Genomic DNA, 24,214 nt, shown 5'->3' with positions numbered 1-24,214 from the left:
ATACTCTTATACTCCTATAATATAACATATTTTACTGAAAATAATATCTGAATTGAAACGCAGCAAAAAGTTATGTTTGTGACGTCGGAGCATCAAAAAATACACCATAAATATCAAGAAAACTAAACAAAGGTTTAGTTTAGAAGAACTAGTCTTAGCGGTTCCATCTAGAACCGCTAAGACTAGTTCTTCATGCAGTAACACGCTTCGTTTCAGAACCCAAGAAATGTGATCACATCACCCCTATTCTACGTTCCCTTCAATGGCTTTCTACAGAGGCAATGTACCAATTTAAAAGAGCCTGCATCACGCACAAAGCTCTACACTCCTCTTCGCCCTTACATCTAGCTGAGGATCTAAAAATGTCAGGCGCTAATCAATACTCTAAAAGTGCTCAGCCCCTACTTCTTGAGCCCCCCCAACCCCCCCCCTGTCCTCCTCCCCACCTTCAAGAGAGAACGTTATACGTCCCAATCCTTTTATGGAAGTGCCTTAACCCCTTCAGTGCCCATGACGAGATAGTCTCGTCATGGAGCGCGGTTGCGCTGTGCCCATGACGAGACTATCTCGTCATGAACCCCGCCCGCTAATGCAACGCCCGGCACAGGGCGTGGAAAGGGAGGGGCACTGAAGAGGTTAAGATTCTGGAACTTCCTCCCCAGAACATCCGTGTGACCAAATTTTACGTGGCCTTCAAAGGGACCACAAAGCTCTCTTGCCACTTTTGGTTAACTTCCCATACTTTCATACCACCTTCGGAAGCACCTCAACCTTCCCCTGTTCTATTTATTGATGAACGTTACATGATACAGTGCTAGTTGATATTGTCTGCTCTTCACGCTACGTTTGTGTTACATACTAAGTGCTGAATCTATTTTACAGCTCTCTAATGCTCCCAGGCCTAATACGCGCTATATAAAATCAGAAAACATAAGAAATAAACATAAATCGTATTACATTCAGTTGATTAGTGCTTAAGAGCGAAAAGAAGAGTTTTACTAGTTCAGCGGTTACATTATCCTCTTCGGCTCGTGCATGAACAGATTTTTAAGTTGCATATTTATATAGCGCGAACTCGACCCAAAGGTATTGGAGCACTTTACACGAGCACCGTATTTACATTACATATTCAGGCACGGTGAGATTAAGCAATCTGCCCAGAATCACAGGATGTGGGCGTGACCCCAAGGCTCGAACCCTGGTTTCCAGCACCAAAGTCGGCAGTCTAGCTGACGGACCACATCCTCTCCCCAAGTCAAGATGCAAATATGTGCCGGCATTACCGAATCAGGCAGAGATCGCCAGTCTTGCCTCCTTTAGGAGATTTTTAGCACTCAGATACCCTCTGCATTTTCATCTAATCTAGATAAGACTGGGCGATACATTCGGATAACTAGCCAGCACTGATTGACAAGTTACAGGAACTCTTCCGGAAGGAACGTGAAACATTGCTGCCTCATAGCTCCTGCGATTGGTGAGGGAAAAAAAGAGCCGCCCCGGAAGTGGCTGCCACTGCACACCCAGAAGTGTTTGATACGCTGTACGTGGAAGGAAGGGTACCTTACATCGGGGTGATGAGTCTAACTCTGATTAGAGGAAGAATCAATCGGCGTCCCTAGCTATGACGCGCGTCACGTGATTTATACGTCGGGTCACGGTAACTATTTATGTAAGCTCCATGATCCTGCGTTCCTCCAGTGTGAGGTCGGTTTTGAGTGACTGTTCCGGAATGTGCTGTGTGTGCGTGCTTCACACACAGCACTGCGCGCTCAGAAGAACAGAGGTGCGCGGGCGCCCAGGCACGCACCTTACTGGGAACAGTGGTGCAGAGTGCTACTTATTTCCTTTAAACTTTACAGATCATGTTCTTACTAATAGTGCTATAATTCATGCAGATCCGTCCTAAGCATGTTCTGTCTCTGCACCTCACACCTGCGCTGTTTCTTTCCGGCCTTTTTTCTTTGGGTTTTGCTGGCAGAGATTCTCAGAGCATAGGGCACCTGGGGTGCATCCTGCATAAATAAAGACATCTCATACCAAAGTCTGCGAATCATACAGCTGTGCAATACCAGAAAAACTGAATTTCGATTGGTTTGCAGGCGGTAAATATCTAACTTGAGAATCCTAGCCAGACGTTCAGAGAACCCTCATCACAGATACAAGCCACACATAACTAAACCTTTGTTTTACATGGGACGTCTGTATGACACCTGGAATGTGTGCAATCAGCTAATAAAGCTTTGATCAGTCTGAGTAGGTCTATGAATGCTCAGTTAGTGGTGTGTCTGACCTTCCTTTTGCACTCAATGTAGCTTCTCTCCTGCTCTGACCCTCAAGGACAGCTATCAAATGTGGTGCGTTTCGATAGAAATCAATGTTGTGCCAGCAACTCTTTGTGCATCATCACAGTTGTCCATCACGTGGCCTTCTACATAAATAGTGCCATGAGAAACATAATATCTGTGAATAATAACCTCTTTTCAAGGGTCCGGTTTCCAGTAGCATAGGCAGGAAGGATCTCTTCCCCTGCATGATATTGTTTTTGGAAATCCTACATTAAAAGGCAGCTCTTTCCCTTATATAGTAGTGGTTGAAAGGAATTGGGGTCGGGGATCCAAGCTCTTGCATGATCTAGACGTAACATTTGTTTGTGATTGTTGGAGAGCGTTGCACTGAGCTTGGCATGCTCTCTTTTCGCACTCTCTGACGTGGATGAGTCGATTTCATGCCTAACTTGCCTAGCTTTAGTTGTGCTTGGAAAAGTTCGCATTTGTGCACCTCGCTAGATAATTGTTGACAAGCACAGGCTGTGTGGAGATTGGATTAAAGGTACCATTAAGAGACAAAAGTAAAGGAGAAAACAATAGTGGTGAAGGTTTTGCTATATTTTACCGCTGATGGCTATATTTTTGAAAATTCATAGACAGATGAAAAACGAGTTATTCAGTGAAATTATATTTATCGGGCTCCTTGTCCAAAATTCATGAGTTATTACTGGAGCAACCTCCTAGACGGAGACAGGTGAGCAGCGCCAGTGGTTCCGTGGGACAAAGCAAGGCCAAAGTCTTTGAGCGCCTCCTAGACACTGCAAAACGCCTGGAAATTGTATGGGTTTGTCATGCAAGAACATGCATATTTTATCTTCAGTACTGAAAACATGTGCACTGCAATGCCTCTAATGCTGGGGTGCACTGCAATAAATAGAATACCGACTTAAATATTTAAGAGCTCTCTTGCGGAACCCAGGAAACTACACGGTCAACCGGAAGACCTAAGCAGGAACACTTAAACAGTCCTCAAAGAAACCTCCATAAGAGTTTGGAGCATGTTTAGGTGACAGCTCAAGTGCCAAGATGGGAAGGATTAGGAGTGGCGGCACTAAGAGTGTTTATTGACCCACTATTAATTATACAGTGGCCTCACTCGCCCTTTTCATGTAACGGAATATGCTTGGCTGATGGATCTATTTACATTTTAACTAATTGCATATAAGGGAGAATAGTGTTGAGTGGTTTGCCCTCAGAATAAACAGTTTGCAGTTAATCGTGCATGTTTTTAAATCCAGTGGTTTGAAGTGCTCCGAAGTGGTATCCGCGCCTACTCAATGACAGTCACTCACCTCGCCTTCATTTGCCGGTGCTTCCAGTGGGCCACACTTTGCTAACGGACTGCACTGAGGATACCCTGCTCTGTTGAGTTGACTGTTACAAATCCGCCATATTTGCCGGTCACCTACCAAAGGAGCAGAGAAGCACCTCTGAAGCGCTATATTGAAATTCAGGGACACAATTGCCAGAACAGATAATTGACCTCTTTGCTTGACTTTCACTGATAAGTGGAGGATGAGTAGGTTGGTTATTTGATAATAGATGTTTCTTGCTGAATATGGAAGGCGACTCTAATAGACCTCGAGAGTGGACTCGGCTATCACTTTTTGCAAGTCAACATCTGTAGCCTGACATTCAATTGCCACATAAAAAAACTCTGATGCTTAAGAACTGTGTTTAGGTCTCTTCTCAGGCAAAAGCTGTCTGCAGGTGAAATTTTCAGGTGGACCATACTAAAAACTGAGCTTAAAGCCCTCACATTGATTACCATTGATTGGGTTTCGTCACCTTTATTTGCTTGTATATTATTCAATCATTTTTTCCTTGGAGCACACCCTCTTTACCATCCTTTTCATTGGCAAACTTTTATCCTTGTACTGCTCTCATTCAGGAAAATTGTTTTTTTGGCACTTCGTAAGTATTTACGTTTTCTAGCTCTTTCCTTAATGTTGCTGCCACTGATTCCATCCCCACCCTCACTTTGTGTTGCTCACTGATATCTCTCCCCAAGCCTGTTCATTGCTTTCCCTCAGCCATCGCAGGCTTTTTTTTCTTTTAAGGCCTGCATTCCTTTCCAAAAACCAAATGGTCCATTTTTTAGGTCTCATCTAGGCAGCTCTTGAGCTGTCTCTTCGAGACCTCCTGTATCTGGAATATCTGGTTTGAAGCCCCTCCCATCTTTCCTATTGGCTCCTCTTACTGTCCTTGGTAAATACTAGCTTTTGATTGGTGAAATAACTTACTAATCCCTACTTTTAAAATGTTATAACCTCCCATACGGACCGCCCCTTTTACATGGGCTCTTACCCTGCATGTTATGTATTACACTTGTGAGGACTATTTTTTTTTTTAGCTGTCCTCTAGTAGCGCTCCCACTCAGCTAATGGCCGCCTTTTCTTTCTACAGCGTGCTCCCCTCTGAGCTTCAAAGTCGGCCTCTTTCATGCTCTATTGCTTCTCCCTCCTGGTTCTCATTAGAGGCCCTACCCCACCCTATGAGCACAAACGCAGCGTCCCTCCCACCATTTCCGTGTACATCTTGTCAATGCTCACTAAACGCTCATGCATTACCTTTTGTTCAGTGTGCACTGCTTAATTTTTATTTTTATAATGTCACCACAGGAGCCCACCTACTAGCGTCAAAGTTGGCCTCTCTCATGAAATATTGCTTTCACTCTCCCGGTTTTCATTGAGCCCTCCCCGCACCCTCCGACCACAAACCCAGCGTTTCCCTCCCCCATCCTTTCCACGTGAATTGAGAGAGGCACCATCCATGCCATTATGTCAAAGAGGGGTAACATTTAGGCCCTTTTTTACAGGTGGATCGCTAGGGCATAACTTTAACAAATGTCATCACATCGTCGGCTCATTTTGGCAATTTTATAGGCTAGCTGAACCGGTGTGGGCCAGTAACACGTCGCTGACATCAAGCTTGTCTGTGCTGCTGTGTGTGTGTGTCTGGGCTTCGCCTTCTAGTGCATCTAAACCTGAGCTCCATTCCGCGGCCATCTCACGTGCTGAGCTGCTCACCGGGCAAGCATAGTGATGAGTTTCTTGTCTGGCTGTGCATAGAGTAAGGGCTTCGTTGAAGAGTTGTGTATGCATCTTACATAATACATACTGTCTCATTTTTACACAGTCCTAATTATAATAATGAGAACTTTTTTTAATAGTAAGAGGCAACCTGCTAAGCCTGGTATTTACGTTTGTCGTCAGTTGCTTGTCTTGCCTGTGAGTGTTCTCAACTAACAAAAATATATATTTAAAAAGATGCCGAGGCGATTATACGTTTCCTAGAATCTAGAAGGTTTGTACATGAAGAATTCTTGTGTGAATGAATCTGAAATTATTATGCCGAAAAACACAGCGTGACTGTTAGTTCAGTCAGCGCTGCTTAAATCATGACGGGCGTGCACCATGTAACTCAGTGGCCTGGAAGTGGAACTCCATGGCAAGCACTCCTTGTGAGGGCGGCAGCTATCGACAGGTCCACATCAGACATTGCCACACAGTGACAGCAGTTTGAGGTGGCGGGAGTGGGGCATTTTCAGACAGAGTCCATAGAAGGGATAAGAAAGGTAGTTTTTTCAGCCTACTGCATGCCAAACAAACAAGCTGGATGCGGTCATCGGCGTGGTCTCAGTCGACTCCACCTCTGTGTAAGCATCTCCTGTAAAGAGCCAGTAATCTGTTCTGGGTTCCGGATCATGCACTTTAGGGTAAGATGTGTAGTCTCCATTGTTGGGTATCTTTGGCACCAGGCATCCCTCATGTCATGTTGCTGCAGGATTCCCAGTAGGCTTTATAGAGGCCTTGATCTGTTAATGTTTGATTAAGGATAGCCTTGAGGTCACCTCCTCATAAGCAGTGAGCAGGTTTATCCCCATGCATGAAGATATCACTCCCGCATGAAAGCGGAGAGTTTTTGTATACGGTTCATATGTCCTAATTGTAACATCCTTGCGGTGTACCATGCCTTTCACTATAAGGAATCTGCCATCCGTGTCAATCACGGTATGGGCGGGCCTAAATACGAAATGTTTCCTGACCAGTGTGGCAGCCCTCCTAGAGTGCGATTTTTACAAGGAAGAATAAGTTTGTCCCCCAGCCTTTTCCAGAGTTTCTCTCTGCGTGCAGTCAGGTGTGCTTCCTGGAGAAGCGCTGCTGATATCATGGGTCTGCCCCAATAAACCAGAACCTTCAAATCCTTTCAAGGGTTAATAATCCCTGTAAGGTTCCATGTGATCGTGCACAATGCAGACCATCGATTTCCAGTAGTCATGCCAATGGACATAAACACTCATACTTTTTAATAGTCTTTCATATATTGTGTACTGTGCCTTGCAGACCTGTGCTCCTAATACGGATAGGCCAAACCCTTTCCATGTCACTTTCTTGTCCCCTTGAAAACAGCCACCCCACCGTTTATGTGCAAACTCCTGAAAGATAGCTTTTACTTAGCAGTAATGTACAGTAATTTACTGCATCTCTTAATACTTATAAGGTCCCAAAGACGAGACCGATTTGCACTGCAAATGCTTGATTTAAAAAAAAATATTATGCTGATCGGTCTACAGTCCTAAAAGCATTTTTGTGCAACTAAAAGTCCTTTTTTAAATTTACTGATTCATGTGGCATTTGTCATTTTGGATCTGTAAATAAAAAAAAATGGCGCCCATCATTTCCTCGGCACATGCATGATTGTGACACAGGCATACGTCATCATGTTCACTCGAGCTGTGATCCTCATATACACACTGTACCTCCATCTGGGATTATCGCCCTCCTAAGGCACTTCTAGGGCTGTATAATGTGAGAAAGATCACAGGCCATGTTTATTTTTTGCACCTTTTTATAAGGCATGCCCCCTGCATTACCGAGGATGCTGAAGTCTGCTCATTGCTAGATGGCATGCTATCCCTTGGAAGTAGTCGGCTCACAGACACTATAACGGGCAGCTGTTGTGCTGGCACTGATAAATGTATTTATTTAGGTCTGTCCAGAAGAAGTAATTTAGAATAATTATATATTGACGCTAATGTCCTGTTGCAGGTTATTTAACGGACTCGTATGTGGTAGGGTAAGAAGATCGATGCTGCTGAGCTGAAATTCTTGGTTCTGTAGTAGGGGATCTCTGTGTATAGTCATAATCTATGAATAGTCCCGCCCATGTGCGGGGACCCCGGAGCAATCAAAATATCTCTTAAGCTGTCCTGCATTTGCAAACCTGCAAAGACACTTAAGAGACAGACAAAATAATACAGCCTAATAACAATATGGCTGCACTGGCCAGCACTTCAACTGAAGTGAACACAAAAGCCAAAATAAAGTTTAAATGTCATTTTTATTCACATCTGACATGTTCCTTTATTGTATCACACTCCCTTCACCAAAATCCCTTTAAACAATAGAGAGGAAGGGGTGGACAGACAAGCCCTATAGGCTGTCATTATGTGTCTGCTAAAAGGATACCGTGCCTTTAAGGAACTCTCCAGAGACCCCCGGTATCCCAGGATGCACAGCCAAAGCAAGTTACTTTCAGTTCTTTTTTCCAGCTCCTGCTAGCAGGACCCGGGAGCATTGAGCTCTACCCTTTTGGGTGGATTTTTTGGACTAAAATTGGTTTTTTGAAGATAAAAGTTTGTTCATTCGACGTCTAGGGCCTTTCTCTGCTGCATCCTGTAGTTTGGTGCAGTTTGACCCACTCTATTTTAATTAACATGGCTTTATTTGATAAATGCCCTGAGTGTGGGAGGAAAATGGCCAAGACGGACCCACATGATGTCTGTATTCTCTGCTTATCATCTTCACATGTACCTGCTACATGTGACATCTGCAAGACCTTCTCAAAGAGGACCCTGAGGGACAGAGAGACGATTCGCCTTCAGGGACAGGAGAAGCAGAGAACAGGTGGGACTTCTGGGCATGGAGGATCTCCTTCCCCATCCTCTGCCCATGCTTCAGCCACTGGAGGGACCTCCGGGCAGAAAAAGGAGCAGAAACGACGCCTACCGGCCGGAAGATCCCGTTCGGCGTCGAGGACGACTACGTCGACGGCAAGAGGTACAGCGCCAGTGTGTTCGCCGTCGATCCAGGGCTCTGGATCTCGGCGTCCTCGACGTCGAGAGAGGGGCCAGCGGGACCTAGGACTAGGTCGCCGTCGAAGACTTCACAGTCGACGTCGACACACCATCGACGTCGTACTGCGCCCCGCGGACAGCGCCGCTCGCCGTCGAGGCGAGCCCGCTCGTCTCCTTCGCCGTCGACTCATAGATCGACGTCGACGACATTGACGCAGAGACACCGGCGAAGGCCGTCGAGGCGAAAGAGATCGCCGTCGAGGCGAAGGAGATCGCCGTCGAGGCGACATCGCTCACCGTCGACGTCGAGAGGCTCGCCGTCGAGACGAAGGCGCTCGACGTCGAGGAAAGACAGGGGACGCCGTTTGCGTTCAACGGCGAGGAGAAGCCGTACGAGGTCGATGCACAGTTCGACATCGAGGACGAGATCACCTGGTAACGCTTCTTCAGTGATTACGATATCCAGTCGTGGACCTAGGAGAGGAGGACGCTCTCACTCGTTCACTTCAGCCTCTTCACGGGGTAGACCCGCAAAGAAGAGAAAGGTGGACGGAAGTCCGGACAGAGCTAGTCCGGGTTCTTCTGCAAGGGGTGCTGGACGGAGTGAGTCTCCAATGGACCCCCTTCCACTGCCCCCTCAGCTGCGGCCTCAGAAGACTCCTACGCCTCCTCCTCCACCTGACCCCCGGCCCCCTGTGGCGCCTCCTAAGCCACCTACGCCACCTCCGCTACCACCGCCTCCGGTGCCACAGCTCCCGCCTTCTCCACGGCTACCAGTGGCTCCTAAGGCCCCACGCAGACTGAGATCACGCTCTAGATCTCGCCGGCGGTCACGGAGCAGACACAGATCGTCCACTCACACAAGGCATGGACGACGGAGGTATAGATCTCGATCCAGAGGCACGAGGTATACGGACTCTTCTGGCACTGGACGGCTTTCCCCCATGTTATCGGAAACGCCGCCTACTAGAATCTCGCCAGTGGATGATATTGCCACTTTCCAAGATGTACTGATGAGAGGGGCGGCAAAATTGGGTATCTCAGTGACGGTACCAGTTCCCCCTACCTCTGTGATATTCGAGACATTACACAAGGCGCATCTATCACGCCCCCTCCTCCCTCTGGTTCCAGGTCTGGAAGAACCAGCCATGGAAGTCTTCTTGACACCAGCCGTTCCTCAGGGTGGACCCTCCCCCGGACTCTGTCATTGTGGTTGCGGCTAGGAAGCAACATTCCACGTCGCCCTCTTCAACAGCTCCTCCGGATAAGGAGAGTCGCAAGATGGACTCCTTGGGGAAGAGGATGTGCTCTACGTCGGCCACGACTATGAAGGCTGCTAGCGCCTCCGCTCTGCTGGGTCGCTATGACCGATCATTATGGGACTCCCTGCAACAGTTTGCTGACTCCCTGCCTAGGGATAAACGGGAAGACTTCCAGGAGGTGTTGAAGGAGGGCATGATGGTCTCCAACCAGATCATCAGTGCAGCGGGGGATGTGTCATTGCTGGCGGCCCATGGGTACTGTCATGGAGTACACATGAGGAGACATTCCTGGCTGAGACTTACCTCTCTAAAGCCTGAAGCGCAGCAAAAGATTGCTAACTTACCTTTCTCTGGCACAACGTTGTTCGGGTCTCATGCGGATGACGAAATGGCCCGCATGAAGGCCGAAGCAGAAACCCTGAAGGCCGTGGGGTTGGAAAAACCCAAGGAACAGAAGAGATCATTCCGTTCCTATGGCAGGCGTTATTCTAAACAACGCGGCCAAGGGCGTCAGTCTGGTCAACAACAGCAACACCAGCAACAACAACAGTTCCCGAGGCAGTCCTTCCAAAAGCGCCAGAGGGGCAGAGGACAGCATCAATCCTCGTCGGGGAACAAAGGCCCGGCCGGGTCGAAGCCCTGAAAGGTCACTTCCCCGTCATCCGTTACCGGCTCCGGTGGGGGGGAAGTATTCAATACTACCTGGCAGAGTGGAGAACAATAACTCAGGACAAGTGGGTGCTGAATATTGTTTGCAATGGGTACAGTCTTCGTTTCACCAGCCCGCCTCCACAGATCCCACCAGTGCGCTCTCCCTACATGGTGCGAGAGCTCCAGTGGGAGGCGGACATTCTGTTAAAGAAGAAGGCGATCGAGACTGTTCCTTTGAGGCAAAAAGGAAAAGGTCTTTACTCAAGGTTCTTTCTCGTCAGAAAAAAGGACAAGAACGAGTTCAGGCCTATTCTAGATCTGCGTCAAGCAAACAAGTGGATCCGCAGAGAAAAGTTCCGTATGTTGTCCCTGCATCAGATTTACCCTCAGTTGCTTCGAGGAGACTGGCTGTGCGCCATAGATCTGCAGGACGCTTACTTTCATGTGCCGATCGCACAAAAGCATCGCAAGTTCCTGAGGTTTCTGGTAGGCAACAACCATTACCAGTATACAGTACTCCCGTTTGGTCTGAAGTCTGCACCAAGGACGTTCTCCAAGTGCATGGCAGTGGTGGCGGCACACTTGCGGAAGAACAAAGTGTTTGTGTATCCATACCTGGACGATTGGCTGATCAAAGCTTCCACGTACCAGGAAGCCCAGTGTCATTTCAACAGGACAGCTGCCTTGCTTCATCGCCTGGGACTGCACATCAACATGACGAAGTCAGTGCCGATCCCTGTGCAGTGTCTCCAGTACTTGGGGGCCTCAGTCAATACTTTGAACGCAAGCGTGTGTCCTTCGGAGGAGAGACGCTTATCTATCCGTTGGAAGGCCCTGCCTCCTCTCAGCCCACTCTCCTGCAGTGAGGACGGTGGCCTCTTTACTGGGGTCGATGGCTTCATGCATCTTTCTCACCCCCAATGCACGTCTGCATATGAGGCCTCTGCAGGAATGTCTGGAGGATCAATGGGACCAGAGGCGGGGGCGTTGGGAGGACAAGATTCATCTGTCCCCACATGCTCTACAGTCTCTGAAATGGTGGTGCTCCTCAGAGAATGTCTGCAAGGGGACTCCCTTTCACAAGGATATTCCGGTCCAGACCATAGTGACCGATGCGTCTCTCCAGGGCTGGGGAGCGCATTCGGGCCCTCTTCAGATTCAGGGGATATGGTCACAGACGGAGATGACTTACCACATCAACTTTTTGGAACTCAGAGCAGTACACTTGGCCCTGAAGGCGTTCCATCCCTCCTTCAAGACGAACTCCCTGCTGGTTCAGATGGACAATACTACTACCATGTATTACCTCAACAAGCAGGGGGGCTCCCGTTCACGCACGCTGTCTCGGGAGGCACAGACGATCTGGAATTGGCTGGTGGCTAGTTACCTAACGATCACGGCAACCCATCTGCCGGGAGTGCAGAATGCCCAAGCCGATGCGCTCAGCAGGCTCGTTCAAGAAAATCACGAGTGGGTGCTAAACGACGACGTGCTAAGAGACGTCTTCGCAGAGCGGGGCACTCCGGATATCGATCTGTTCGCTACGGCAGAAAACAGCAAATGCCGCGACTCCACGTCCAGGTACTACCAACCAGGGACGCTGGGGAATGCACTATGGATCAGCTGGTCGAACAGCTTTCTCTACGCCTTTCCACCCATTCCCCTGATTCCGGCGGTGCTGATCAAGCTGTCACAATCCAGAGCCAGGATGATCCTGATTGCTCCGGAGTGGCCGAGGCAATGGTGGTTCACCGACCTTCACCGGTCTGTTCTACCACACCGGCGCCTGCCGTGTCGGCTGGACCTTCTCACGAAATTCGGAGGACAGATGGTTCACCCCAATCTCTTCCTTGAGTTTGGCAGCATGGCTTACGCCTATAAGTGGAAGAGATTCTGCTTATGGTGCACGGCAAAGGACATTGACCCTACATCCTGTAAAGAAGATGTTATTCTGCCTTATCTGCTGCAGTCAGCTCAATCTGGGCTTAACTTTCAGTCTATTAAAGTTCATCTCGCAGCTTTGACTGCGTATAGAAAGGGCCCTTCCCAAACCTCATTTTTTCAAATCCCTGTGATGAAAGATTTTTTGGAGGGTTTGCGTAAGGTGTTTCCCCCTGTTAGACGACCTTCTCCACCATGGGAATTGAACGTGGTGTTGTCCAGATTAATGAGGGAGCCTTTTGAGCCTATTCATAAGGCTTCTTTTCAGCATTTGTCCTGGAAGGCTGCCTTCCTTGTGGCCATTACCTCGGCCAGGAGAGTAAATGAGATTCAGGCTCTGTGTTGTCAAGGGCCGTATACTGTATTCCATGCTTCTAAAGTGGTAATGCGTACTCATCCTAAGTTTTTACCTAAAGTGATATCTGATTTCCATGTAAATCAAATGATAACTTTGCCTACTTTTTTTCAGCATCCCTCCTCTCCGGCGGAGAGGTCTCTGCATTCACTAGATGTGCGTAGAGTGTTGAAATTCTATCTAGATAAGACAAAAGACATCCGCAGGTCAGATCAACTGTTTGTAAATTATGGTTCGGTAAGAACTGGTCTAGCTACCTCGAAACAGTCCATCTCCAGATGGATTGTGTCCTGTATTCAGCTCTGTTATCAGAAAGCTAATAAGACGTTAGGGGGTAAGCCTACAGCGCATTCGACTAGGGGCAAAGCAGCGACTACAGCTTTGCTTAGGAATGCTGACATTTGTAAGGCTGCCACCTGGAAGTCGGTCCATACGTTTACAAAGCATTACTGCCTGGACTCTGATGCTAGGGCAGATGCGCAGGTTGGACAGGCTTCGCTGAGGAATTTGTTTGCACAGTGATTTGTTGGTGTTCGGTTTTTACTCCACCGCTGTTTGTTGGTTGGGATGGGCTTGCCATTCTATTCATAGATTATGACTATACACAGAGATCCCCTACTACAGAAGGAGTAGTTTCTTACCTGTAACTCCAGTTCTGTAGTAGGGGTATCTCTGTTATAGTCATAAGCGACCCTCCCTCCTCCCCGGTGGAGTAAACTGACAGTATCAGGCCTGTTGTTATACACCTTCAAAAAGAACTGAAAGTAACTTGCTTTGGCTGTGCATCCTGGGATACCGGGGGTCTCTGGAGAGTTCCTTAAAGGCACGGTATCCTTTTAGCAGACACATAATGACAGCCTATAGGGCTTGTCTGTCCACCCCTTCCTCTCTATTGTTTAAAGGGGTTTTGGTGAAGGGAGTGTGATACAATAAAGGAACATGTCAGATGTGAATAAAAATGACATTTAAACTTTATTTTGGCTTTTGTGTTCACTTCAGATGAAGTGCTGGCCAGTGCAGCCATATTGTTATTAGGCTTTATTATTTTGTCTGTCTCTTAAGTGTCTTTGCAGGTTTGCAAATGCAGGACAGCTTAAGAGATATTTTGATTGCTCTGGGGTCCCCGCACATGGGCGGGACTATTCATAGATTATGACTATAACAGAGATACCCCTACTACAGAACTGGAGTTACAGGTAAGAAACTACTCCTTTTGTTATGCTGTTATTTTTGATACTATAATTATTGGTGCTTGTTGGTATGCAAAAGGTATTCATGTAGCAAAAACGTAGCCATAAATCAAAAGATTACTTTACAAAGATGGGAGTAGTGCAGCGAGGAATGGTGTGAGGGACGGGTTACAGGTAGGAAGGGACGGATGGCCACCCGGGGCCTGGAGGGTTACACATGGATGAGATGTTGCTTACAGTGTTTATCATATTGTTTGTGAATTCAGTGTCTTCATGAAGAGCATGAATAGGGCATCTTGCCGGTTGTGGGTGGGGAACGAGTTCTGGTTTCTAGCAGTGTTGCAAGAGAAGGCTTGGTATATTGTCTAATCCTTCCTTGGTACGTGAGACGATACTGGGGCACTTGTAAGCAAGGCGTTATCTCTGTGGAGAAGTGATGGAACCAGGGCTGGCGCGCACTCTGAATCGTGTTTCATGGAGCGAAGATATCATTTTGAAGAGCATGATGAATTGGTGCGTGGCAGTTTGTCTTCTTTGAGTTGTAGGTTATCAAATTGAGGGTGGGTTCGATGTAGAATCCTAGAGACCAGTTGTGGTGTCTAGTTTTGCCGACAATGTCTGCATGGTTCTGTTTATCACTGGTTTGTCTTCCTGGGGTGTGGGGGATTTGAACTTAAAGTAAAACTGACATCTAGCCATGGTTGGAGCAGAGGCCCTCTTTCATCCTGGTGATGTCACAGTTGGGTGTGGTGTGCATACGGATGGATCTTGGCAGTCTCTTTACCAGGAAGTCTCCCAGGAGTCCCCGGTAGGGACTGAAGATGAATGAAGATTGAATGGATCATTGGGAGAATCTGCAGATCAAAGCATGGGGTCAGATCCGGAAATGCTCACCAGGAGCAGCAGGGATCTCTTGTGCAGATAGCATGTGAACACCTTAAGGACATTTAATTGAAGCACAGTACAGAGGAGAGGGTGCTGCGGATGGTTTGATGTTCCATGGTGTTGAAGGTTGCGGAGAGGTCCAGCAGGATAAGGATACCTCGAGCCACGATTAACAATAGTTTGAAGTGTGTTTTCCACTATTTGGATAGTGGTAACGTTACTGCTCGAGTCAAAGTCCAGTCTGGAAATCTTGGATGACGATTTCTTGATTTATTTACTTTTTAAATACAATTGATTGGCCACTGTCTTTATGATGGCCAAGAACGTCGAATTAAGAATGCTAGCTGTCTGATTGGTCATTAGTTGGCTAGGCCTTAAGGGTCCATTTTAAGGTTTCTTAGGAGGGCAGTAATTTTCCTTTCTAGAATATGGACGGGCTGTTCTACTAGTGTATGACTGTGATGGTGCCCGTCTGCTGCAGGGTAGTAGAGACCTGTACTGGTTTTTTTTTTACTTACGAGAAAGGGAGGCAAGAGTGATGTATTATTCGCAGCCACAAGGTTGGAAGCGATTCCGTCCGCCATCTTCCCCTCATGTGCTCACCTTTGCCCAAAGGCTGAGGCATAAGTCCACACTTAGATTCCCCTGTTACGGCTGCTCATATCACCTCTGCGCTTACCCCTGGTTTGGCTTCCCCTCCTCCTTCCTTTACTTCTCAAATAACCAACTTCCAAGGTGACATCAGTGGCTGTCATTGATGCATGCTGCATGCATGCAGACCTCTTTTGTGCTTTAAAGGAAAACCTATTTATTCTTAATTCAGAAGGTTCCAACTTCTATGAAGACATTGTTAGGTGTCCGTTTATTGCTTCACAGCCTTTTTATTGCATTGGGCAACACTCATAGAAGAGAAAACAAAATAGTGGGATGAATAGACATTGGAAGGCGTCAATAAAAATGGAAAACAGACTTGGGAGTGATGGTGCTGGCAAACCAGGCGTGTGCATATGTGAGAGGGGTTCTGGTGTAGGTAAGTCTAGGGAGGTTATAGGCGTGGGTAAAAATGAATCAAACGAAAGAGAGGTGCAGTTAACAAGGCTCGAAACTGGTATCAAAGAGTCTGCGGAAGTGTGCAGGGCATTGAACTATGACTGTTTTTGCTGGGCGCGTGGAAGGATGGCTGTACTGCGCATGTGTGGATCTTACACCTTCCTGTTTCCTTGCACTGTTACGATTGATGTAAGAAGCACCCGCTTTACACATTAACAGCAAAAACAGATCAACACAGGTTTAAACATTTTCAACACATTGCTGTTGAGTTGGTCTAGAAAATGATCAAGGCAAATATCGTCGTAAAAATTGCAGATTTTTTATTTTATTTTCGAAGCGAAGTGTTCTTCAGATAGTAAGGTGAGGAACAGTAATGATATCTTTAAAATCCAATCGGCAATCCCCGTGCGAGTGCAAACTCAAACCGGATTACAGGTGTTGTGAAAATACCACACTTTCTCAGGCGCAAGTTTTATGGATAAAACCGGAGGTAATTTGTGGAGGGAAACACTGCAATAATCCAAGTTTTGCAGTTCGAAACACGGTGTTACAGCTCTCTCTCTCACTTCGAGGTGTTTGAACTCAGAAAGGGCTTGACGTACAGCACCTTGTGATTTTACCATTTACAGGGGGGTGTATTATCTCTCCAAGTAACAAGGCTAAGTGCTGCAGAGAGAACTTAAGTGCTGCGCTCTTTCTAAGGGAGCGTGAGTCCCATAAGAGCATAGCCAGGTTTGCTGGAGTGTCATGAAAAGAATACATCTCCTGGCATTAGAACTGGTGGTATGAGTGACGAGTCACTGTGTTTGTCCTCCGCCGCAGCAGGGTATGTGTGATTTAAAGCCAAGAGTTTCTTGTTTCAGCCTTTCTGATGGCATTGGGCACCACTGAGTTTCACAGTAATAACTGTCAGTTATTCTGCAATTAGTCAGAATCAGTCTCATAAATTGTGGCCCTCGCCTACTTCTGTGCCAGTGGTATAGGCAAGCAGGTACAACATCACTGATTAAAACCTCCAATATACAGGCAAAGACACCAACATAGTGGAGGCTCGGGCAAAGTTTAAAATAAAATCATTGAGTTCTTCTTGATCAAAGCGGGCCTCGTATTTTCTTTTAGGAATCGGTCTCTGGGAGGCTGTCCTCCTGCTGAATTTGTTTACAATTCTGTACCTTATTTCTGCATTGCATTTATGATATACTGCTTGTATTACACCTGCTGAAGGTCTGTGAAATAACTTTGACCGAAACATTGCTGGTGTGATCTAAATCCAAGTTACTTAACAACTAAGCAAATAGAAGTACTCCTTAAACCCACCCTGGCAATTGTTTGTATCTGTCCTTATCATTCCCCTCTATATTTGTCTCTCGTGTGCATGAACTATCAGTTCACCACGTTTGTGCTGTAACATATGCATGGCACCCTTTTATGTATTTTTGTTTATATTTGCATCTAACACTGTTTATAATTATTAAGTCTTTTACATACCGTTTTCGCTCCTGCTTTTTAGTCAGTGTATATGGTCGGTGCTTTTTAATTGACCTCTCTCGTTTGCATTATCAGATGTCAGTCTACCGAAATAATTTAAATTAAATAATTTAAATTAAATTAAATGCACTAGTACTATTAAGATACTCCAAAAAAACGAATGCTTTTTATTGGCTAGGCCATAGCTGGGGAGGTCTGGTTGGTCAGTAGACTAAATGCATCCACTGCCGGGTTCTGTGCTTGTCTCCATAGTCACAAGTGCAAATCCCCTCAAGCTACTCAAACTTTCTTTCTCTGCGCTAGATTAAATAAGTTCGAATGAATTGCACTCCCTTAGATACCATTTGGGGGAGAATATGGGCTCTAATGCATTTACGTGGCTGCTCTCTGAATTTAATTATCCGATGTTACATGGAAGAGTGTTACATGTGCCCCTTCTACGATCATTTTGTTGATAAGCCGATGCTTCCATCTCGCGGTCAAACTGTGGCGATTATTTGGAGCCCAAAAGGCCTAAACTCTGGCTCTGGGTCTTGTCCTGGGGCATGGAACACTGCTGTTCCAACGTGAAAATACAAGTCTACTGCCAAAAGGAGAAACAAAAGGAAAAAAACGCCGACGCATGCGGTTTTTCCGCATACATTGTCAAACAATCCAGACGTAAAGTGTTTTTACCTTGCTCAGAAATGCTTCCTTTTCTTCCCCTTTTATCCCGACGCAAGTATCGTGTCTCCCGCCTCTTGTGCAGCCTGGCTCCAGTGCGCTTCAGCCTCCCTCCTCGTGTGCCTCCTTTTCACCAGCCTGCGTCTGCTCGGCTCTCGGGCACGTGGACGTTTGTGCTGGTTTTTCACGCGCACCCGCTCTGCCAGTGTCACTTGGGCACACCGAGGCCTCTTCGTGGCTGTCACGGTGCCCGCCAGCGTGGCTACATTTGTGGTCTCCGTTGCGACGAGCTGCGACGATCAATGACCAACTGCCACATCACACGCAGGTCCTTTTAAGAAGTGCCTTGAGTACTATTGTCAGCCTTGAGACGCTACATCAAGGGAGTGTGTGGCAAAAGAGCGAACCATTGGAATTTTTGTAATTTATATACATAGAAAGAGTGTGGCAAATAATGTATATAAATGGGAAGCCTGCGCCAGACCCTGGGTGTCAACACCCTGGGGCATTAAACTCTGGAAGGACCTCGCGAAGCAGAGAGAAGAGACGAGCCTGTGAAGGGAAGGAGGGACACAGTGTGTCACGCATTATGAGCGAAGCTAAGAAAGGGGAGGACGGTGAGGCTAGATGAATGGAGGGGCACGCTGGGATGCGAGGAGAGAGGGCTGTGCCGAATAAAGGGCCACCCAGAGATGGTGTGGCGTGAGCCTGAGGTCAATGATGAAGCAGGGTGGGGAGGGGAGAGGATTCTTTGAATTTGCAGAGCAGAGAGACGGGGTGAAGAGGTGAAGAGGTGAAGAGTGCCGCCACTGACAAACTGAAGAACAAGCGGAGGAGAGAGGGGAGCCTGCACATAACAAGAGGTCAGAAAAGAGACTTAGAGCTTAGGAACGACAGACGAGGGAGGCCTGGGAAGAAGGGTGGGCGCTGCAGAGAGTCTGCATTACACTGATTTGAGTCTTTCTTGGTGTGAGAGTGGGCAGCGCTATCAAAGATGGGAGAGTTTGCCACCAGTCCTGGTTGGCGGCAGCCTGTGCTGCACCGGCGTTTGTTCCGCCGCTGGCGCCTCGCTCTGTGATGGATGCCCAAAAGAGAATGTGTTGGTCTTGGACGTGCACATCGATCACTGTGTGAAAAGGTCTACGCATGTTATGTTCGTGTGTGCAGTGCTCCATTAGTACAGCCTTGTAACCCTGGTGGATGCCTGCATGTTCCTTTCCACATGTTTCCAAGGCGTGCATTGCAGAGCTCACTCTACGGTAACCTTGTCTTGAGATGTCTTGGGGATGGGGTTCTGGTTAGTCCCTGAGACTTTGTGGATGGACACTGCATTGTGTGATTTGTGCCTGAATTGTTCGTATGGAAAAGGATTCATTGTGGCAGGCACATGACTAAGCCCCTAAGGTGAGGACTCATTGTGGTCATGTTGGAAGGGCCGGGTGCTATCCTATCAAAGCTTAGGGGTGCATGATTTTGGTGTTGGAGTGATAGGCGTGGGGGCTTTGCTGCTTGCACAGGTACTTCAGAGGTCGTTGATGAGCCTGGTGCCTGATGGTTCCCGAGAGCCTGATCGTGGTGTTGCTGACTGAGGCCTGTCTGAGCCCTGCCTCTGCGCGATGTCTTCTGTAATCTGTTCTTAGTGTTATACAGGGGTCTCCTTAGCTGTTAGTGTGTCTCTTTTGGGTAGTGAATGTTTTTGATAGGTTGTTCTCTCTCATTTGTTTTGTTGTCACCTAGTGTTCAGCATAGTAAGTAGTGAACGTTTTGCTACTGTGCTGTCGCCCTGTCCTGTGTTGGATTTAAGCAAAGCGTTGTGCTGTGTGTTCTCCAGCATGAAGTGAGCCATTCAATAGGTTTTGTTGTATCATGTTCCATATTTGGCTCTTCGTTGTATTGTAGTAGTTGTGGGAGCTTAACTCATCTGGGTTGTTTTTAAATATCGTGGGTCTACTGTACCCTGTCTTATGTTTGTGCAGCTGGGAGCAGTGTGATCGATGACCTCATGGCATGTCCTTACTGTGCTGGATGGATCTCGGGTGTTCTGTCTCATGTTTTGTTGGTTCTAGGTTTGTGCCATGTCTTGGCGCTGTGTTAATGGGAAGAACACGGTCGCAGACTGTATTTCATATGTATAGATGTGTATGCTGTTCTGTCTAATGGAGTCTATTGTGTGTTGCCCTTTCGGGGTAGTGCTGTTTGGCACAACTTGATTGCAGGCTGTGTGGCATAGATGTGCTGTATTGATGTGAGTGAGACGTTCTTTATAACGTGCTGGGCCGTCTTGTGGCAAACCAACAAGCACTGCATGCATTTCACTACTAGGATGAGATGTTTAGTTACGAGTTGTGACAAACATTGAAGGTAACCGGGTAATGCGTGACTAGACCTTACACATGAAGTTGTTGCGCGTGAAGGGCGGCTGGGGCCACCTCCGTCAGATGCTCCCCCGTGGCTGCAGGTGTAGGGGGGCAGCATCAGTTCACCGTATGACTTCCCACTGTGGTGCCCATTTTGGCGCATGGACTCAAAGTCTGCAGTGCAGTGGCTCAAATGTCCAACATGCTCTTCGGGGCTCTTCCCTTCGCTTCTTACATCACTCCAGGGATGGAACTCTCTGGTAAACGGGCATCACGGCTGATCTTTTGTGGCATTCTAGCTGGCAAGCTTCCCAGGCCCACGAGTGATGAGCTGCTCCATGTCCAGTTTTTTTTTTGTCTTTAAATCCTGAGACCTGTACTCTCGGTTTTATAATGAAATGCACCGGAGTACACGCCCCAGAATTCAAAGAAAAACCTTGAGTGGAGCGAGCAGCCAGTCCTTGGCCTGGGAAACTTAGCAGGGCCGAGTCATGCTACGGGGCGTGTTGTGCAGCACCAGAATCATCACGATCCTGCCTTGTGAGGGTGGCAGTTCAGCCCGTCCTCCATCGTCCAGTCTTAAGCAGCACTAAGCATGCTGGGACTTGTAGGCCATACCTGCAGAAGGAAAAGCGCAGCATGCCTACAGCGAGTGTTTGAAAGAGCAGGACTGACTGGTAATCGGCCTCATAGCAGCAGGCCGCTTGGCAGCTCTGATGTCTGTTTTCTAAAATGGTGTGTAGGTTTGACCAGTGAATCTCCCTCGAGGACCTGTACGCGCGTGCCAGACGCCAGATGGTAAATTGTTCTAGCAGTCGGTAGAGTGCTGGTCATGCCTCAGTGTGCTTTGGAGATGGTCACATATGGCTGGTCAATGCTCTTGTAATGTCTGACGGGATCTGTTCCAAGCTGTGAGCCCCTCGCACTGGGATCGTCCTGACGGCTTCGAGTGCAGAACACGGGCTTTGTAAATGCTCCGTTCAACAGACTCATTTGGGGGCTTAATCTCCTATAAACATTTACAATATTTATAGTTAATTAATTAAAAGCTCAGTAGAAGATAAAAAATATCGATTTTTAAGAGTTAAGGAAGCCTGGATTAGGACTGAAGTTGTCAGCGTCCACTTGTAAGGGCTTCAAAATTGGATCACAACTCACTCTGAAAACATGGTTGTGCTGGCCAGCCAACCCCCAGGTACTCCTAGCGCACTGGCCTGTGGCTGCCTTGGGCCCGCCATCGCCACACAGAACACACACCTTCATGAATGAACACATTCTACCATCATTTCGCACCACCTGCAGCCACATGGAAGCCTTCCTCTTCAATCATTGTAACCTGCCTGACCTCGCCTCTATTCTTTGACTGTCAGATTGAAGCGCTGTGAAGTTCTATGTAGCGCCGTAATGTTCAATATAAGACCCATCTTGCCAGTGTGTGTACCTCGACTGTTGTCGGGGGCTGAGCGGCTGCTGCTGGTCTGTTTTACTGCGAGGGTCGAGCGCAGGCCCTGCCTTGAGAGTCCTCCCTCACTCACCTCTGCTTGTTTTCTTTTCTTTCAGAAGGAGCTGAGTCTGCCAAGAAGAGGGAGCTTGTAAGTACAATGTTTATCATTAACAAGAAGTTTACTGATTGTTTCCCACGTGATCCTCACCCTGGGCTAAGAATTAACTTTGATGTCAAGCTGTAATAATACATTGGAGGTTGGGTTGGGAGCTGAGGGTTTTATTATTTTTGGTTAAGTCAAAATGCCCCTAAGAGGCGCTATGTTTAACCCCCTTTTTGTGAATTTCAGCTGAGTCTTCATTAAGAATGTATTGGTTTCTTCTGGACCCTTGAGATGTAAAACTCCTCGCACACTTTTAGCCTTTCATGCTACACAAAGTACATCATTTGTCAGTGAGGCACTGTTGCTATGTGTATGGCCACTGGGAAATGCCGGGACTCTTCAAGAAATTTTCAAAAAAGGTTTTGTTAAATCAATGTTTACATTTTGTAATCTTCCTGCGGTGCCATACTGGGGAGACCCCCTTCAAAGGGGAGTGTTCAACCCTTAATTGCTGGTTTATTTTACTTTGGTGGCTCAAATGCTGCTTTGTCACCCCCAAATTTATTACGTAAAAACACTTTATTATAGGTTTCTGCTGTGCCTTTTATGGCTGACTCTTATCTTGTACTGCAGGATGGTTGACATCATCAGGGCAGTGCAGACATTTTAGATGCCCCCCCAGTCAAGAATGCTTTTTTCATGGATCAGTTTGTTCTTGGTACAAATGTGGTTTCAAGAAAAGTTACTCGTCACGGTGTTTGGTTGGGCCGCCGCAGGGCTTCAGGGATTAATTTGGCATGAGGGTGCTTCCATTGTCCCCTGGGGGTGTGTGAGTGGTCTTGGCTCTACAGTGTCAATGTTATTTTTCAGCTGTGGGTGGGCGGCGTACTCTGCACATCCAGGCATTGATCTGCATTAGTCGCTGACAGTTAGTCAGTTGGAAGCTTGCGTTGTAGTGTGGTGGTAGGTCAGAGGATGGCTTGTTACTTAAAGTAACTCGGGTTTGAAGCTGCAAGGTCCTGTTGGTCACCACCACATGTGTTGGGAAGTCGATCCATGCGCTTACTACGCGGTCCAGCATGGCTTCACCGCGTCTCCAGCCCCCTCCAGTAGCCCGAGGTGCTTCTAACCTCTGGTCCTTCTAACCTCTGGTCCTTAAACACTCAGCATGACTCCTAGGACAGCAGGGTTGGACATCATATCTCCCAAGACCCGATGAGAGGCTTCTGGAAAGTTCCTAAGTGACTGTGGATGCGACATAGCTTGTGATATATGTCGGTCCAGGCAGCCATCTCAAGGACACATCTCTGTTGTCGCCATTCTTTTCAGGTGCATTGTGGGTAATGGCACTCACAAGAGCTTTTCCACGTTACTCTGTGACAATAATGCTCACGACCAAATGAGAGACATGGCGCTGTTACGGCAACTGCCTGAAAATAAATGTATTTATTGTGTTCCATGCGGTACAAAAGGGGGGGGGGTGGTGATGGACGGAGCATCAGAACCAATCTAACACTCACACCCAGTCAACAGATCTGGGTTTGATCCATCACCGTTCTTTAGCCCACTCTGCCACCCCAGTTCAGACATGGCCATATGCAAATCAGTCTGACCCTGTACCTCATGGGAACAGTCCAGCCCGAACTGCCAAGCCATGCCTTCCCTGGACTGGAAACAAGCTTCCTAGGACCGGTTTCTGGCATTTCAGCCGTCTTCAGCCAGGCTTGCTTGAATCCAGTGGCAAAGTGAGCAAGGGACTCACGTCTGAGCATACCCTGCCAACTTATGGCGAACAAAGCGGTACAAAAGGGGGTGGTGATGGACGGAGCATCAGAACCAATCAAACACTCACACCCAGTCAACAGATCTGGGTGATCCATCACCATTCTTTAGCCCACTCTGCCACCCCAGTTCAGACATGGCTATATGCAAGAACGGTGATGGATCAAACCCAGATCTGTTGACTGGGTGTGAGTGTTTGATTGGTTCTGATGCTCGGTCCATCACCACCCACTTTTGTACCGCTTTATTGTGTTCCAATCCATTGCTGCAGGCAGGTAGCTGAGGAATAGTGGAGGCGACCAGCGCGTTGACCTAGTTCCTTGAGTGCTCCTGCCTACATGATAGGCCTCCTTGTTTGCATTGAGACTGGGCAGTGATTAGGGAAACGCAATCATATTGACTAGAAGGGATCTCAATCTTTAAAATGAGTTACCATTTTATCAGGAGTCCTATTGATCTATGAACTATTGACTACGAGACCTTCGCTGGTGATGAATGGTGCGCTAAAGCAGCTTTCCAGCTGGTGGAGCCGCTCTGTATTACACTTAGTGTGCTTGATGGTGACACAGGCTTGCCTTGTGATATAACCAGAGTAGGTAGATCATGCAGTGCTTAATTTGAGCTGGTGTTGCTCGCC

The 24,214-nt window shown here is 47.4% G+C and overlaps 1 protein-coding gene across 4 annotated transcripts in view; it reads left to right on the top strand.

The window, feature by feature from the left end:
* MAST2 (microtubule associated serine/threonine kinase 2) overlaps positions 1–24,214 on the top strand; it is a 1,353,759-nt gene that overhangs the window by 773,361 nt on the left and 556,184 nt on the right. For all 4 annotated transcript variants that reach the window (XM_085602761.1, XM_085602760.1, XM_085602765.1 and 1 more), the window contains one exon: positions 21,809–21,840. In XM_085602761.1, the coding sequence (XP_085458887.1) occupies positions 21,809–21,840 (32 nt within the window). The remainder of the gene's footprint in view (positions 1–21,808; positions 21,841–24,214) is intronic.

This window comes from Triturus cristatus, chromosome 4_2 (assembly GCF_964204655.1).
Source record: "Triturus cristatus chromosome 4_2, aTriCri1.1, whole genome shotgun sequence".
Classification (NCBI taxonomy): domain Eukaryota; kingdom Metazoa; phylum Chordata; class Amphibia; order Caudata; family Salamandridae; genus Triturus; species Triturus cristatus.
This window is presented reverse-complemented; position numbering and strand designations above follow the sequence as displayed.